General features: G+C 47.6%; 1 protein-coding gene across 1 annotated transcript in view; it reads right to left on the bottom strand.

Moving 5' to 3' along the window:
• Window positions 1–15927, bottom strand: part of Slc22a23 (solute carrier family 22 member 23) — a 48819-nt gene that overhangs the window by 12793 nt on the left and 20099 nt on the right. The window contains exons 2-7 of the mRNA XM_028881438.2: window positions 12284–12411; window positions 5165–5267; window positions 3487–3719; window positions 1625–1657; window positions 1486–1509; window positions 402–525 (exon numbers count right to left, since the gene is read on the bottom strand). Coding sequence (XP_028737271.2) covers window positions 402–525; window positions 1486–1509; window positions 1625–1657; window positions 3487–3719; window positions 5165–5267; window positions 12284–12411 — 645 coding nt within the window. The remainder of the gene's footprint in view (window positions 1–401; window positions 526–1485; window positions 1510–1624; window positions 1658–3486; window positions 3720–5164; window positions 5268–12283; window positions 12412–15927) is intronic.

Raw genomic sequence — 15927 nt, 5'->3', positions numbered from 1 at the left:
TTACAGGTGGGATGTACACTTAGCTTTCTTTTTGTCTAAAATAGCTTGTTCCCGAGTCTCTCAGTGGACAGTGCTGATTTTTACTGCAGATTGGCAAGAGTGACTGACTTATCTCTCCCTTTTCTATTCCTTGTCATGTTTCCTGTACCTTAAACAGTTCCTTGTCTCCATGGCCCTGGTAACTGCTGTGATGGCATTTAAGGATAAGTTCCCACCTGACTCTGTGAGTCAGGGTGCAGCTGATCATAGTCAGGCAGTCAACATGCCCTGCATGCCACCACATCCTGGTCCAGAAGCCTCGCTGGGGCAGAACTGATGACAGTTCCTTTCTCACAGGCCTCTCTAGACAAGGACCAATCTTGAGTTCTGAGAAGAAAGTCCCACATTACCCTGTCACTCACCTTATGACTGTGGGGGTGATCTCTGCACAGAAGAACACGCTGAGGCTCCCCACTGCATGGGATGCAAACATGCCCACGATAGAAAATGCGATGGAGAACTTGTCCTTGACGCTGTCACTCATCCCTGGATGAGAATCCAAAGAAGGGAACCATGAGGTAGGAGAGAAGGGAAGAGAACAGAGGCCAGGCAAGGGGTGAACTGGAGTGAGGATCGGGGGAAGGGAAGCCTGGGATCTCCCAGGAGCCCCCTCCTCCCCAGTGTCCAGTTTGTGGTACAATTGAGCATGCAGAGGCCTCTGGGTGGCAGTCCTCTAGGCTGAGGACCCTGGGGCCCTTTAAACATTCTGCTGTTCGCTTCTGTAGGTGCCTTGGGCACCTGGCATGCTGAGCTCACAGTGGCCTGTAGAATTCCTCATCCAGAAGCTATGCCAGGCAGAAGGCAGACTGGGGTGCCCCTGCTGCCACAGTGACATACTCTCTGCCTGGACTCCAGACTGCGACCTCAGGGTTGACCCACCCAATCCAGAGTCAATGTTGATTTAAAGGTTACAAAACCACACATGACCCACACAGAATAGTTCAGGGTCCCAGAGGGAGGGGAAGCGCAAAGCGATCTCTGCACCCGGAGGTGGCACTGGATCCCGGCTGGCACAAGGCAGCACCGCACACAGTGTTTTGGCATGCATGGGGGCTGCACTTCTTAGCTCAGCTCAGCTCCCCTCGGTGTTGCATGGGAGGCAAGTGCTTGCACGGGCACTGGTGGCATGGGCTTGGTTGCGCCAGGCAGGTGTGACAGCAGCACGGGGTACAAGGCAGCAGCTCTGCTGCTCCTCAGTTGGAGAGCAGCAAGCTCCCATGAGTCATGAGGGGATAATGGCTCTCCCTACAGCACAGACAGCCAAGCCCCAGCCCTCCTGCCTTCTCATCCTGATTAGCTGCTGGCCAAGGACAAAGAGCACCGGTGCTGGACCAGGGGACTGGGAGGGCATGCATGCCAAGCTGCACAAAACCAGGGAAACACGAGTTGCTTTCTCTAGTGCAAGACGGGGATAGAGAATACAAATGTATGCTTATAGTGTCCAACCTACGGCCAACTTCAGCTGCAATTCTTGAAGGGCAGAGTAGGAAGAAAGAGAGGAAAGGAAAACCAGTTGGTGAGTCTCGGTGGCAACTGTTGTGTGGCGGTAATAAAAGACAAGCCAGCACAAGTGTGTAGGACTCACCTGAGTCTGGATGCTGGCTGTATTTGCCGATCACTGGAGCCATGGGATGGTTGCGCCCACATCACAGGGTAATGAGAATGGGAAGAGACGGAGAAGGCTTGTTAGGTACGGGACAGCTGCCGAGTGTTCCCATGTGACTTGTTTCTAAGTGAACTTCCTTTTAAGTCTGAGTTGGTGCTGGCTGCCTGGGCAGTAGAATTCATACTGGACTAAACAAAGACCGTTTTGTTTGAAGAGAAGGCTATGGCCTATTGGCCACAGAGTCTGGGAGACAATGCAGTCTGAGAGAGGACCCAAGCAGATGTAAAGGGAGCATCTTTGGATAGAAAGTTATTCAAATGGTACTCTTGGTCTGTGCCAAGGGACATTGGGCATTGGGAACAGGCCTGTCCGGCCACATTTCTGCTTCCCCAAACCCTATTCCTCACAGCTACTTGCCCTTTGCCCAGAGTCCCTGTGGCATTCCTGTTCACTGCCAAAGAGGGCACATGGGATACTCTGGAGGCTATCCTGCCACATATGCCCTAACTGGGTAAGTTAGACAGAGACTTTCTCGAAGGGCAGCTAGGTAGTGTCCACCCAGGGAGGCAGGGAGAAGGGCCACCACTTGTTCACATTGGTTATTGCCCATCAAGGTACAGAACCCATAAGAACGTGCCTAAGTTAGGAAAACCGCCAGCATTTGAAACTGGATCTTCTCTAACCTGGACCACAGGAAGGCTACTGTGGTAGTCGTGTGAAGGACAGTAGGTAAGTCTCACTCTGCAGCTGGGGTTAGCTTTCCTCCAAAGATGGGTGTTCAGTGGGACACATTTCCTAGCAGTGTCTTGAACTTGTGCCAGAGGAAGGGTATGGGCATGAGAAGATGCCAGTGGTCTACATTGTGTTCTGGGCACTGGGGGAGGAGGAAGGGGGATTTTCTTGCACACAGGTGGGTGGTTTTTTATGAGGACTATACAGAGCTTGCTGGAGGATTAAATGGACTCTCTAGATTTGTGTTAAGGTGATTTGTAACTTTTACAGAATACTTTGATAAATGATATACTTGGGAACATGGATAGAAAAGCTGTATCCCACGCAAGAATGTCCAGATTTTTTCTCCTACTGTCATAGAAGGAAACATGTCTTTGTCCTTATGTGAAAAGCTCACGAACAGCCTGGCCATAGTGAAGTCCTGTTTACTGAGACACAGAAGCTTGGCATGCTGAGGAGTTACAGTGCAGCCAGAGGACTCTGATTTGGGGCGACAGGTCTGGGGGGTCAGAGGAGGAGGGGACCCAGCAGTTCTTAGAGGAAGAGGCCAAGATGTTCTACTTAAACTCCGTCCTTGTTGAAGCAAGTTCTTGTGGCTGTCGATTTCAGAATTATCACTCAGGTCACAGAAGACTTTTCTCAAGTCTCACCCTATCCTTCCACTATAGTTTGGATCATTAAAGTCCCCCAAAGACCATAGGGTGAAGACTTGTTCTCTACCCAGGGCAGTACTGGGAGGCAGACCTTTATGAAGTGGAGCCTCATGGGAAGAAATTCATACACTTGGAGGTATGTCCTTAAAGAGGACATTTGGACCATAGATCCCTCTCTCCTGTTGTTTCTGCATGTCATGAAATGAGTACACTCCCCTGCCATAGGCTCCTCTCACGATGTGTTGTCTTACTTAGTACAGGCCCAAATGGACCAACAAACCGTGGGCTACTTGAAAACCCCAAATCTATAAGCCAAACAGACCCTCCCCTCTTTAAGTTGATTATCTCAGGTATTTTGTCACAGAAACGGAAAACGGCCATGCCTCCCAAGTTCTCTGGTGGAATGCCAGCCTCCCCCCCCCCCCCCCAGCATCCTCCCTTTTCCAGCCTACTCACAGTTGAGGAGTCCAAGCTGCAGAAGTGAGGCCAGGGCGGTGAGGATCATAAAGAGCAGCAGCCCTCCCCTGCGCCCGAGGAACCTGACTACCACACACATGGCCAGGCAGGAGGCCAGTGCGATGCTGGCCATGGTGTAGTAGTCGGCGTAGAAGTTCTCCAGCAGCGGCACCTTCACCTCGTGGCCCATCATGCTTCTTGCAAAGCAGTGGTGGATCCCGTAGCCTGTCAGCCTGCAGGAGACACACACACACACACACACACACACACACACACACACACACACACACAGAGAGAGGGTGGGCAACATGCACTGAGATAAGGGGCTGCCCAGTCTCCTGGGGATGCCTGAGAGACAGAAGCATTTTACATGCTGCCACCACCACATGTGGACCCATGAGGGAGTTAAATTCAAAGAGACATCCAAGAAACATCTGTGAGGTCCTTTGTTCACCCAAGGGCAGGACAAAGCACCTTCTGTGTGCTCATTTACTCTCATGTCAGCACAAGAACATGGTCATAGCCACTTGGCAGACCAGCAGACAGATAAAGGGTGCATCTTGGTTGGTGCTAGAGCGGGTAGGAAGGGAAGGCCTGAGGGCTCTGGGTCTGGCCTCTGTGTGGCTTGGCTGGATTAGCGCTGTGGGATCTGACTGTGATTAGATCTTTGCTCTGTTGATGGGTAGTGACACCTTTTGTACCTCACAAGTGAATTGAGTCCCTCAGTATTTCACGTTTCATGGAGCTGTTGTAGCAGGAGAGCTATAAAGAATGGGAGGCTGCGACCCTAGCCTCTCTTCTTGAAGACAGCTTTGAGGTCTTTCATACATACACACAAAAGTCTAAATCCCTCCTCCCAGATGACCTCTAATGCCTGCTGAGAGCCAATCATCCAGATGACCTCTAATCTAACCAAAGGTCCACTGTGTACAGCTAGGGAGGATGAGGTTATGGAGCTGTGAGGTCAGACCGGAAGGAACTTCCAGGTACACACCTAGCTCTGGAAGGGGGCGGCCATAAAACTGCATGAGCCACAGACTCAGCAGGCAGAGGGGAAGCTGTATGGAGAGGCCTCTTGAGGGAGCCTGAGTTCCTGCTCTGCATTGAGGCAACATGCCACTGATTACAGCTGCCCTCTGCAGAGCATGGGCCTCTGAGCAGGTGGGCTGGTGGCCATGAGAGCAGCTCTTTGGAGCCTGGGTGAAGGGCTCTGGCTCCGTGGGATCAACCCTTGTCCCTAGACAGCGCCAGGAACTCCAGCCTTGGGAATTCCCTAGAACTGGATGAAGGAGACTATCAGAGTCACTCTCTTAAAATGCCGAGGGAGAGTATTGTTCTGAGGCCATAGGTGTGTGCAGGACCTCACCAGGCCTCCTGGCCTCTTTATGCTCAAAGCCCTAGGAGCTCTAGCGCCATACAGGACACTGGCATAGGGCAGGTGGCTGGGCTGAGGGCAATGTTCAGTGCTGGCTGCCTAGGCTTCTTGGTGACATGGTGGTATCCTTGAGTCCTATCTTCCTTCAAATCTACAGCTGGGCAACCCAGGCATACTTTTGGGGCCTCTTTCATAGAGACAGGTTGCGACAGGTGGGCATGGGGCAGGCTGGGATTCAGAGTTCATCTAGGGGTGGGAGGAGGGTCCCTCTGGCTCTGGCTCCATGTGTTTCCCATGACTTACGAGTTGACACATAGAACCACGATATTTTTCCACAGGTTCCGCGTCCCCACCACCTTCACGATGCACACCTTCTTGGGCCTCCGTGAAAGTTCTTTCTCTAGCTCTGCAAGAGACAGACCCAGGAGCTTGAGCAGGATAGAAGGTTCCAGACATGGCTACAACACAGCTTTGGTTTCCCTATCCATTTGAAAAGGAGAAAGTCTTTGCCTTTAAGCCAGGGGAGAGGGTCTAGGTTTATGTGTAGAAATGTGCTCATGTGACTCATGTGGCAGACAGATTTCCTATCACAACTAAAAGGGTGCAAAGCACACTGTCAGTGTTCATTTCTACCCAAGCTCAGACCAGACACACACAGACAGACACGCTCCATTCATTTTGTCTCAACACATCACTCCATGATGGGACTAAACTACTAAGGCCTAAGTTAGGTCCTGCACATACAGCAGGTGATTTCTTTCTGCTGGAAGCTGCGACCACCTGTGTCCATTATAGCTCAGAGGCCTGCAAAACTACAAGCTCAGATGCACCTTCATCTTGGGGAGATAGAATATCTTAGGACTGAAGCTACACACAACTGTCTTTAGAGGATGCTAACGTCTGAAAGACAAAAAAAGATATGTGTGTTTGTCTGTATACACACAGATACACAGACACACACACACACATTTGTGCATGCTTCAGTTAACAGTTGAAATGCTTTGGGGAATGGGGTACAGATTAGTGCTACAATCTGTGCCTAGGAGGCACGAAGCCCTAGGTTCCATTCCCAGAACTCAAAAATCAAAGTGTTTGGAAGTGGAACAAAATGGACGATGCGTTAGGCTTAGCGATGTGACAGACTCTGAAGCTATGGGACTAAGGCTCTTGTGAGGCTCATCCTAGCCTTCCGTCTAACAGTGCTCCAGTGTCCCTCCAGCCTAGCTGGGAATTTGCTCAAGTCCTGGGGCTGGCCTGGCAATCTAATGGGAAAGATCAGGACATGGGAAATGCCTCATGCGGAGGGACCTATGCGGTTACTACTTTGAGAGCAGTGCTCACACTCAGCCTTCTGGGCCTTTCTGCTTCCTAGCTGGCTTGTCCCTGTGGAGTCATCCTCTACTTAGAAGCTAAAACAGAAAGGATGCTTCCCAGGCCCACAAGGAACCCACGCCATTAAGACCGCCAAGGTCATGAAAACAAGGAAAGACTGGGGAACTGTCAAGACCAGAGAAGGCGGTGGCCAGGTGATGGCAAACGGCACCTTGGACAGGACCCTGGAGCACGAGGGTGCTGTGGATATCACTCTGTGTAGATAAAATGCTGATTGGCCAGTAGCCAGGCAGGAAGTATAGGCGGGACAAGCAGAGAAGAGAATTCTGGGAAGTGGAAGGCTGAGGTGGAGAGACACTGCCAGCCACTGCCATGAGAAAATGTTAAGATACCGGTAAGCCACAAACCACGGGGCAACTTACAGATTAATAGAAATGGGTTGATTTAAGATATAAGAACAGTTAGCAAGAAGCCTGCCACGGCCATACAGTTTATAAGCAATATAAGTCTCTATGTGTTTACTTGGTTGGGTCTGAGCGGCTGCGGGACTGGCGGGTGAGAGAGATTTGTCCTGACCGTGGGCCAGGCAGGACCAGAAAAACTCTAGCTACATGAGGGGCCAGTGATAAGAAAGCCAGCTCTGAGTAGAGGCTGGCACTTGGCTAACAACAGTGTATACTTGTGTCCAGTTTCCTAGTTTTGACAAATGTGCCATGGTAATATCAGACCTTAGCAATGGGGGAAACTGAGTCAGGAGTATACAAAAGCTCTGCACTGTCTCAACTTCCTGAATATGTGAACTAGTTTCAAAATAAGACATTTAAATTTTAAAAATGTCTGTGAGACTAGGGACTTGGAGGCACATACCACCCTCTCTGTGTGTCTGGGTTCAGAAGCCTTGGGTTTAAATAACCATCATCAAAATTATCTGAAAAATTGTATCTGGACTGAACATGTACACTTCTTGTTACTATTCCCTAAACAAAATAGTATAACAACTATTTTCCCAACACTGGCCATCATGAGTAGCTCAGAGATTATCTAGTGTGCACAGGAGATTGTGTGTGGGCTCTTTACAAACACTATACCATTACATACAAGGAAGCTGAGCTCCTGTGAGTTTTGGTATCCTGGAGGATGTGAAATAGTCCCTAGATGTGGAGTAACGACAGCTGTTGCTTCCTGCTTCCCTGAAGGATGCACCTCTCTAGGTCAGTCACATCCGTCCTGGATGTTCCAACTCTCCTTCTATTTCATTTTTCACAAACCTCATTCATAACAGTTTGAAGGAAAAATAAACTTATTTTAAATAGGGAGCTAGTAGTCCAGTGAGCTATATGGTGGCATACACAATATCCCGTGAGTTTGAGGCCAGCCTACTCTACACAGAGACTTCCAGGCCAGTCAGGTTTATATGGTGGGGTAAAAGAGGTGTGCACATGGGGGGGGGGTAGGACATTTCTTTTATTTAACTAGTTTTGTTTAATGTTAAAGATGGGGTACTATTATGTTTCTCAGACTGGTCCCAGACTCATAGGTCAAGTGCTCCTCTGGCCTCAAGATTCATAAATTCTTGGGATTATGAGCATATGCAATCATACTTAGCTCTAAATAAATTCTAGACTCAGTGTTGCCCCAGCCAGGACATAGAAAAGACAGAATAAATCTTTCCTATGACTGAAGGAGAATGTGCCAAGTTTCCAGAATATTCTTCCTTTTCATATTTAGGGTGAGAATTTGGCATAGGCTAACATGGCTGGTATTCTAGCTGCCTCTCCACAGACCCTCTCAGCTCCAGAAGTCTCCTGACCTATTTCATCTCAGCAAAAACAGGCTAGTTTGACTTATTGATGCCCTTTCTCTATGGTTAAAGAACAATACACTCATGAATCACTTCATGAGCAAGTCAGGGGATAGAGTCTGAGAATTATGTCATCAGGCGATTCTGTCATTGTTTAAATATCACAGAGGGCTCACAGAACCCTAGATGATACCATCTGGCTTCTGGGTAGAGACATGGAAAACCGGAGATGCGTGAGGCTGTTGCCAGACTCATACAGTATACTGCATCGTAAGAAACACTTTAAAAATACGGAAGCCATTCTAAAACGACAGTGAAAAGTATAGTTGAGTGGAGACACACGTCACCAGTCTTCTCGTTGTTATTCGCTGTCTATCACTGTGTGCGCCATCCTCCTAGAGAGCTGGCAATGCAGCCAATGCACATCAGACCACCACCACAAGCAGGAGGAAATGCACCTCGCTCTACGACACTCCACAGTGCTTAGAAAATGTCCTGCTCTGTGAAAAGTCTAGGGACCGGAGTTGTGTGTGTGGTCCTCTGGTGACAGACACTTCGGTGCCCAGTGCAGGACTGTGTTTGTTAAAGAGCTTGTAAACATGACTGGTAGATACACTCAGATCCAGTGGTCTGGGTACTTTCACTGTTACAGACACATCAGAAGTCAGCTGTCATAGGCACCCTTTCTCAGCAATCGTCCAAGAAGGAAATTCAAACATCCGTTAGCATGTTTATATGAGTTTAAAGTTGTTTCTTTTTCAAAAGTGGTCCATATGCAGCTGCTAATGTATTATTGCAGATGAACTAGTATGTCAAAGAAGCTATAACAATTGTATTATGACCTGAGGGTTTTGTTTTGTTTTGTTTAAATAACATTAAGCTCTAGAGCCCAGTCTAAGAATTGACTGTAGTCTACAGTTGTAATTGCATTATTCTAAAGGGAATTAAATTAACTTTTCCAGCACTATTGATATTTTGTCAGGGTCTCTGGTACTCATACCACTGGCCTATCATCAACAACATCAAACGGGGGCAGCTTCAAGTGTTTTCTTCTGGGTAGTCTAAATTGTAGGAAGCATCAGCTAACTGCTGAGACCCTGTGCGGTCACTGGAAACAAGGAGCTTCTTGTCTCTCCAGCCCAAACTTCTTGCATTAGGAGATGAAAGCAAACGGGTGCCTGGCAGCTGATAAGAAAGCACTGGGTTGCTTCTTCGGAGTTCGGAGCAGCGTGCCTCAGCCTTCGTGGCTCAGTGCTGTCAGAGAATTTCAAACTGAGACGCGGGCAGACTTAATGTTGCCCGCCGGGTGTGTCTATCCCTGCTCCACATTTCCTTGACCCCTGTGGTCAGTGCACAAGGTCTGGGAGCAGCGAGAGCCCCCCACCTGGGAAGGAGCTCATCTCTGTGTTTCTTTGAACCCCCTTGGAAGAGCTGCCCACAGTAATGGAGATCTCAGCTCCCTAAGGCTAACTCCAGTCTGAAAATATTCAATGGAGAATTCCAGAAATGAGAAACTCATAAATTATATTGTCATAATTGTTCTAGTTTTGTTATTAGTTGTTGTTAATCTCTTTTCTGCCTAATTTGTAAATTAAATGTTATTTTAGATATGCGTTTGTAGGGAAAACCAAGCCTGTCAAAAGCTAGGCACTAGCCATGGTTTTAGGCACCAATGGGGGGTAGTCCTGACATACGCTAAGCCCTAAGGATATGACAGGGCTGGTGTGGATGCTTTGAACTCTGGATGCAGGAGGCAGTGAAGAGGTCCTGGTCCCTCTATATCTTCCAAAGGGCAGCAGAGAGGGAAGGCAGTTGGAAGCATGCCCTGGGCAGCTCCCTGGGACTGAGAGCTTGGGTACATTTGGATTGCTTCCCCCATGAGGTTGCCCACAGAGGGCTCTGTAGAAGAGGTCCAATGACTCCTGCTGCCTGTAGACCTCTCTCCCCAGGGATAAGAAAAGGGCCACACATGCGAAATGATTACATGGGAGAAGCTATTCTGAAATAAGAAAGTTGGAGTCCCAGAGAAAACAGACACTTCCTTCCCCACGTGCTGGGCAGTTTTGCATACTGTTGGCTGAATGCATCTGGAGTGGGGGAGGGACAGAGAGCCAGGGTGAGTTAGCATCCCACAGTGACCACAATACAATGACACATCCCGGTGAAGGGTGAAACCTTTCTCCTCTTTGTTAGTCACCACGGGGGACGGGGGAGGAATCACCTCTTACTTGGCCCCCTGCCTGAGACACAGAAGAGAGATAAGCCCCAACCAAACTTATAAGTTGGAGGAGAGCTAATATCACTTTCCAAAAATAGGGGCATGAGTCAGTGTAATTAGGATTGAGAAAACAAGCTTTTCCCAGATAACATTTTAACCTGAAAGAAGTGGAGTGTGATGATTTAATTAGAAGGCCAGAGACAAATGTGCAATAAGACCTGAGGACAGAAGCTTGCAGGAAGCTATGCATGGTCCAAACCAAGCTGGCCCGGTCTGAAGGGTTCCTTAATAGCATCCTTTCCCATAAGTCTCCATGGTTGCCCTATTCTCAACAGCACAAGAAAATCACTTTGGCTAGACTTCTTGGGTTCAACTCCCATTCTACTTAGTAGCCAACTGACCTCTGGCAAAGCACCTCAGACTCTCAGTGTCATGGTCTCCTCATCTGCAAACAAGGAGCATCACAGTATCCCTTATAAATGTGCTGCTGAGAAGAAATGGGTTCATATGCATTCCACATATATGATGGAACATTAAGAATGAGTTGCTCTTTGCACATCATTTAGAAGAGGATTGGCACATAGGCATCATGTATTGTCTTGTTTACTGTCACGGCTCCTGAGAAAGGGGGCTTCAGATGCCCCTCTGAAGAGCCAGCATTCAGTGCTCTTCAAGTAGATCAGCCATGGCTTGCATCCTTCAGTCCCGGGAATTCAGAGCTTTTGGCTGGCCTGACTGTTCCTGGCTGAGCTGAAGGACTTGGTAGACTACATCTCACCCAGCAAGCAGTTGTGGCTCAGCCTGTGTGTCCTGGGCACAGGTAAAGATAGGTATACTACCCTCGTTGAGCCCCTACATCTTGAATGGGAATCCAATAAGGATGCTCAAAGCTCTTAAGATACAGGTTGCTCACACTTCTCCCCACCCCCCCAATGGAAATGGGGACCTGTAGGGTTCGTTCTCTTGTCTGGCACAGGTTCTCACATGTGTCTCAAAGCCAGGCTTACCTAGTCACTTTGGCTATAGCCACTTGCTACTACCCTATATCCTCTGCTTTATTGCTTTATCCCTCCTACTGAATGCACATCTAAGACCCCCCTGCATATGTACCCCATCTCTGAGCTCCCTAAGAGTCAAGCCTAGCCTGCTTCCTTCTTTGTTCTCCCATAGTGTTGGGTGCCATCAGATGCTTAATAAGTGTCTATATTCTGAATGAATGGTCATCACATGATTCTAGTCATTGGGAAAGTCTAGTCATATTCAGATTTCATAATCTCTCTCTCTCTTACTTTCCTTGGGGATTTTATGAAGCATATAGGTTTTCATGTTAAAATGGTGGGCCAAAGCTGCCATTTTCCAAAGGGACTCTCTAGGTCCCTTGCATTAGTCTCTTCTAGAGCATACTACACATGCACATTCCTAGGGCTTCTTTCACATCCTCTAGGTCAGAATCTTGGCATGTCAGGGAGGAGCCAGGAACCTGGCTGTGAAGAACTTCCTGGTGACATTTACGGACTCCCAGCTTGAAAGCCCCACTTAGCTTGGCTGATGCCCTGATTCACAAGAATTCTATGGATCTGAACCACTCTACAAAAATAGTTCATGTTTCCATTTCTTCCCTTGACCAACAAATAGGTCATGGCCATAAATAGATAATGGCAGCCCTTGGAAGATCATATTCAAGAAGAGAGGTCACTTACACCATCCATACCTCAAACCAAGGCTTTAAAACCGTAGGCTGTCAGGAAAGGAGGTGCTGGGTATCACACAGCTGAATATGCCCGATAAAGATGGGTATGTATCCAACTCGCACCCTGCTTTTGGTTTTGTATGGGCTCTAAGGAGCATGATGAGTGTGTAAAGAAACTAGCTCCCAAAGTTGAGAGAATTTGAGTTTATTTTTTATTTTATTTATTCAGTTTATTTCACTTTCAGATTGCAGCAGCCACTGCTGCCTTTCCAAACCTTGGCAAACCATGTGGGCACAGGGGCCTAGACCAAACACTAGCTAGGACAGTTCTGCCAGACGAGACCAGCCCTCAGGCACCCTGGCCAGCCATAGTGTACTTACCGGGCATCACTCCCTTGATGTCGCTCTCAGGGCTCACACAGTTCTTCTGTGTGATGTACAGGATCAGCTTCTTTGCTGCCTCAAACTGCTGGGTAGCCATTAGCCATCGGAGAGACTCGGGGAATATCCTTCAAAGACATAAAGGGAACGGCTGAATGGCTTCCATTCTGTTTCACTTCAGTCATGTGTTATCGGGAAAGTCAGAGTGGACTCTGGTAAGAGGTGAACCATGATGACCTGACCCCTGCCTTGCCAGCTCACAGGCGTCTTGAAATGGATCTAGCAGATGGAAACAGTGGATATTGTTATGATCTGAATGTTGGTTCCTCTATCCCCAAATGAAAAGCTATAATAAAATATTTTTCAAATTATAGGCATTTTTAAAGATATCAAAATTAATGTTTACTGGTCTGTATTAAAAATTAATTTGGCTAACAGAACTTGAATAAGTAGAAACACCCAAAAATGCCATCAGTAAAATGTGCCATTTTTAAGTCAGATCTTTTCTTTATATAGAAATAATAGAACAACTGCTAATGCCCATGGTTTAAATTCCATTTTGCTGGTGTATTTGGATGTAGTGTCTTTTCTTAATTTACTGAGATTGTAGATCATTAACATTTGTTTTTTTCCCTCAAATGTATGGACTTAAAACCTTAAAATGCAACATAAGTATCAGTGTAGCCTCATCTGTATTTGATTCCAGTATCCTGTGATTTGTGTTAGGACCTCTTCTTGCCTTTATTAATCTGACAGTGCAGGTTACTTTGTAGATTGTCTGTAAAACCTTAAAATATACAACAATGGGGGGAAGGGTCAAAGTAACATTATTTATACCCAGTGCTCATGGACACTAACCCCACGGCAGGGAATCAAAGTCATAAATCCATGGTGTTTGAGCAGCATCATTTTGTTCAAATCAAAATGTTGTATACAAAGCAGGCATCTTTGTTCTCAGAATTTCCCAGGAGAACAGTGCTGGGCCCAGGGTACACCTGAACTCAGGAAAAGATTCTTTCTTTCTTTCTTTCTTTCTTTCTTTCTTTCTTTCTTTCTTTCTTTCTCTCTCTCTCTCTCTCTCTCTCTCTCTCTCTCTCTCTCTCTCTCTCTCTCTCTCTCTCTTTCTTTTTTTTGAGACAGGGTTTCTCTGTGTAGCTTTGTGCCTTTCCTGGAACTCACTCTGTAGCCCAGGCTGGCCTCGAACTCACATAGATCCGCCTGGCTCTGCCTCCCAAGTGCTGGGATTAAAGGCATGCGCCACCACCGCCTGGCTAAGATTCTTCTTCTTGTCCCAGGCTTCAGAACCATTGGCAGAGACCAAACTGCACTCAGTAGGCATGGTTCAGTGGATTGCAAATTGTCAGGCCTCTGGGACACTGTATTATCCCTAATAGCCATTCAGTCTTTAACTCATCTTTGTCGTCCCTAAAGGTTAGGTCCTCAGACAACAGGGTCTGCAAAACTAAAATAATTCTACCTTATGGTCTTTTCGGATTGCAAGGCTTGAAGGATAGGTTTGGACTGCAGGCATGGTGGTCCTTCATGTTTGAAGAAATGGGTGTGGCTTCTCATGAGCTCAGACTCTTGCTAGGCACCAAATGATTCCACCCCCCCCCCCTTTTTTTCTGATGTGAACTAAGCATTGTCACTATAGGTCTGTCATTGATGGATCTACTCTTGATTTCAAGTCTTATGGAGGGAAACCTCTGTAAAAGTGGTAAATAAGGTCAAGTGCAGATACACACTCAACAGGCGACTTGGATCAGACCCTGCGTGTCTGACATAGGATGGGGCAGGGCAACTGAGGAAGGCAACGGCTGGGGTTCAGAGGAGAGGCAGAGCCCTTCTGGATCTGTTTCAGAAAATAAGCGAGTGCCGGTTCAGCTCAGGGTGCTATGTGATGTGTGTGGGGACAGGACCCAGAGGGAGGTATGGGGGTATGAAATTGTATACTAGGTTTGAGGAGTTGTAAGCTGGTAAAGCAGCAGGCTGGGTATGAAATGGGAAGAGAAGAGATGAAAGGGGACGAGAGGGGAGAGGAAGACAAAGGAGGAAGGATATAGAGACACTCATGGTAGGGGACGTAAGGACCAGCAGCCACAGGATCAGGGTGAAGGGAAATCAGGACGGCACTCTCTCAGGAGAGACAGGTGGGCTCACACCAGCCACACACTTGCCTCCAACAGCAGGCAATCCTGCAGACCACCTTCCATCACCAGACTGGTGACTGCAGGCACTGTCCTACCAGTTTCACAGGCCAAGCTTCTGATAATGCCCCACTGTTTACTCATTTGACAGCTGGGAAAGTTCAGGCTGAGAATATCCATGAGCATTGCTCAGGACACTCAGCTATCAGATGACAGACTGGATGAGTTGAGAGCTTACTTCCTTAACCTTAGACACAGCAAAGCAGTACGCCAAGTCATCCAGACAGCTGATGCTGGAAAGTACTGTCCTTATGAGGATTTTCTAGGGGTATACAGAAAGGCACAAGCCCCAGGGTGCATGCACCAAACACTTAGGTTTTAAGATGTATTCAAATGTATATAGCAAAGTCATAAAGAACTGAGCTGTGGCTCATGGGAAGGCCCAGGAGCTTGTCAGTTTGGATAACATGGTGGGAAGTTTATGGAATTTCCTGGACACATGTATGATGTAATAACACTCTAAAGTTTAAAAACCCAGATGAGCATGGAGGCTTACTTCTACAATCCCAGTACTCAGAAGGCTGAGACCCTTTGAGTACTGGGAGAACTGCTTTGAGTTCAAGGCCACTGGGGCTACCCAGTGAACCTCAGGCCAGCCTGCAATACAGAGTATGACCCCATCTCAAAAATCCAAACCTGGCCACAGCTTGGGACCTGGGAGGGACATATCTCTAAAGTTCAGAGACAGAATATTTCAATCAAAAATAACAAAACCACATGAGGCAGATAAAATCCACATCTGCCCAGTGTAGCTCATGCTTGAAAAGACACAAAGCAGAAATAAGTAAAAGGATCTCTGATTTGGGTGGCATGGAAGTTGCATGATCAGTTTATTGGAAATAAACTCTTAGTGGAAGAGCACTCAGAGCTGACTCAGAGGAGTTAATTCTAGGAGAGGAAGCTCCTGGTAATGTTGGGTCAGGCTGTGGGGAACAGAGAGGGCTAGCAGTCATACCCTGGGAAAGGTGGCAGTCGGTGATAGGCGTGCAGAGGCATTCCAACACCTCTGGTGGGCACAGGAGCCTCACACACAACAGGTGCCCCTGATATATCCCACTGTCTTGACACAGGACCCTGGTGATGCCCAAGAGTGGCAAAGTGACAAAACTAATTTCAGTACCAGACAAGGATCTCTGTTTGGCATGGATCCATATGGTCAATGACCTCAACCCATCCTTTCCACTCTAGTATGACATCCTGTTACGCACCAATACTAGCACAGGTAGATTTGGAATTTGGCCTTTAGAATTCTTTCAATATGATACATGTTTTTGGTCTTTGTCTTCCTCCCCCCTCCCCTCCTCCTCTCCCCTCCTCTTCCTCCCCCTGGCCCTCTTCCTCCTTCTCTTTTTTTTTTTTTTTTTTGAGACAGGGTTTCTCTGTATAGCTTTGGAGCCTGTCCTGGAACTCACTCTGTAGACCAGGCTGGCCTCAAAC

This window comes from Peromyscus leucopus, chromosome 5 (assembly GCF_004664715.2).
Source record: "Peromyscus leucopus breed LL Stock chromosome 5, UCI_PerLeu_2.1, whole genome shotgun sequence".
NCBI classification, from domain to species: Eukaryota; Metazoa; Chordata; class Mammalia; order Rodentia; family Cricetidae; genus Peromyscus; species Peromyscus leucopus.
Note: the sequence above shows the minus strand (reverse complement) of the source record. Positions and strands in the feature narration are given on the sequence as shown.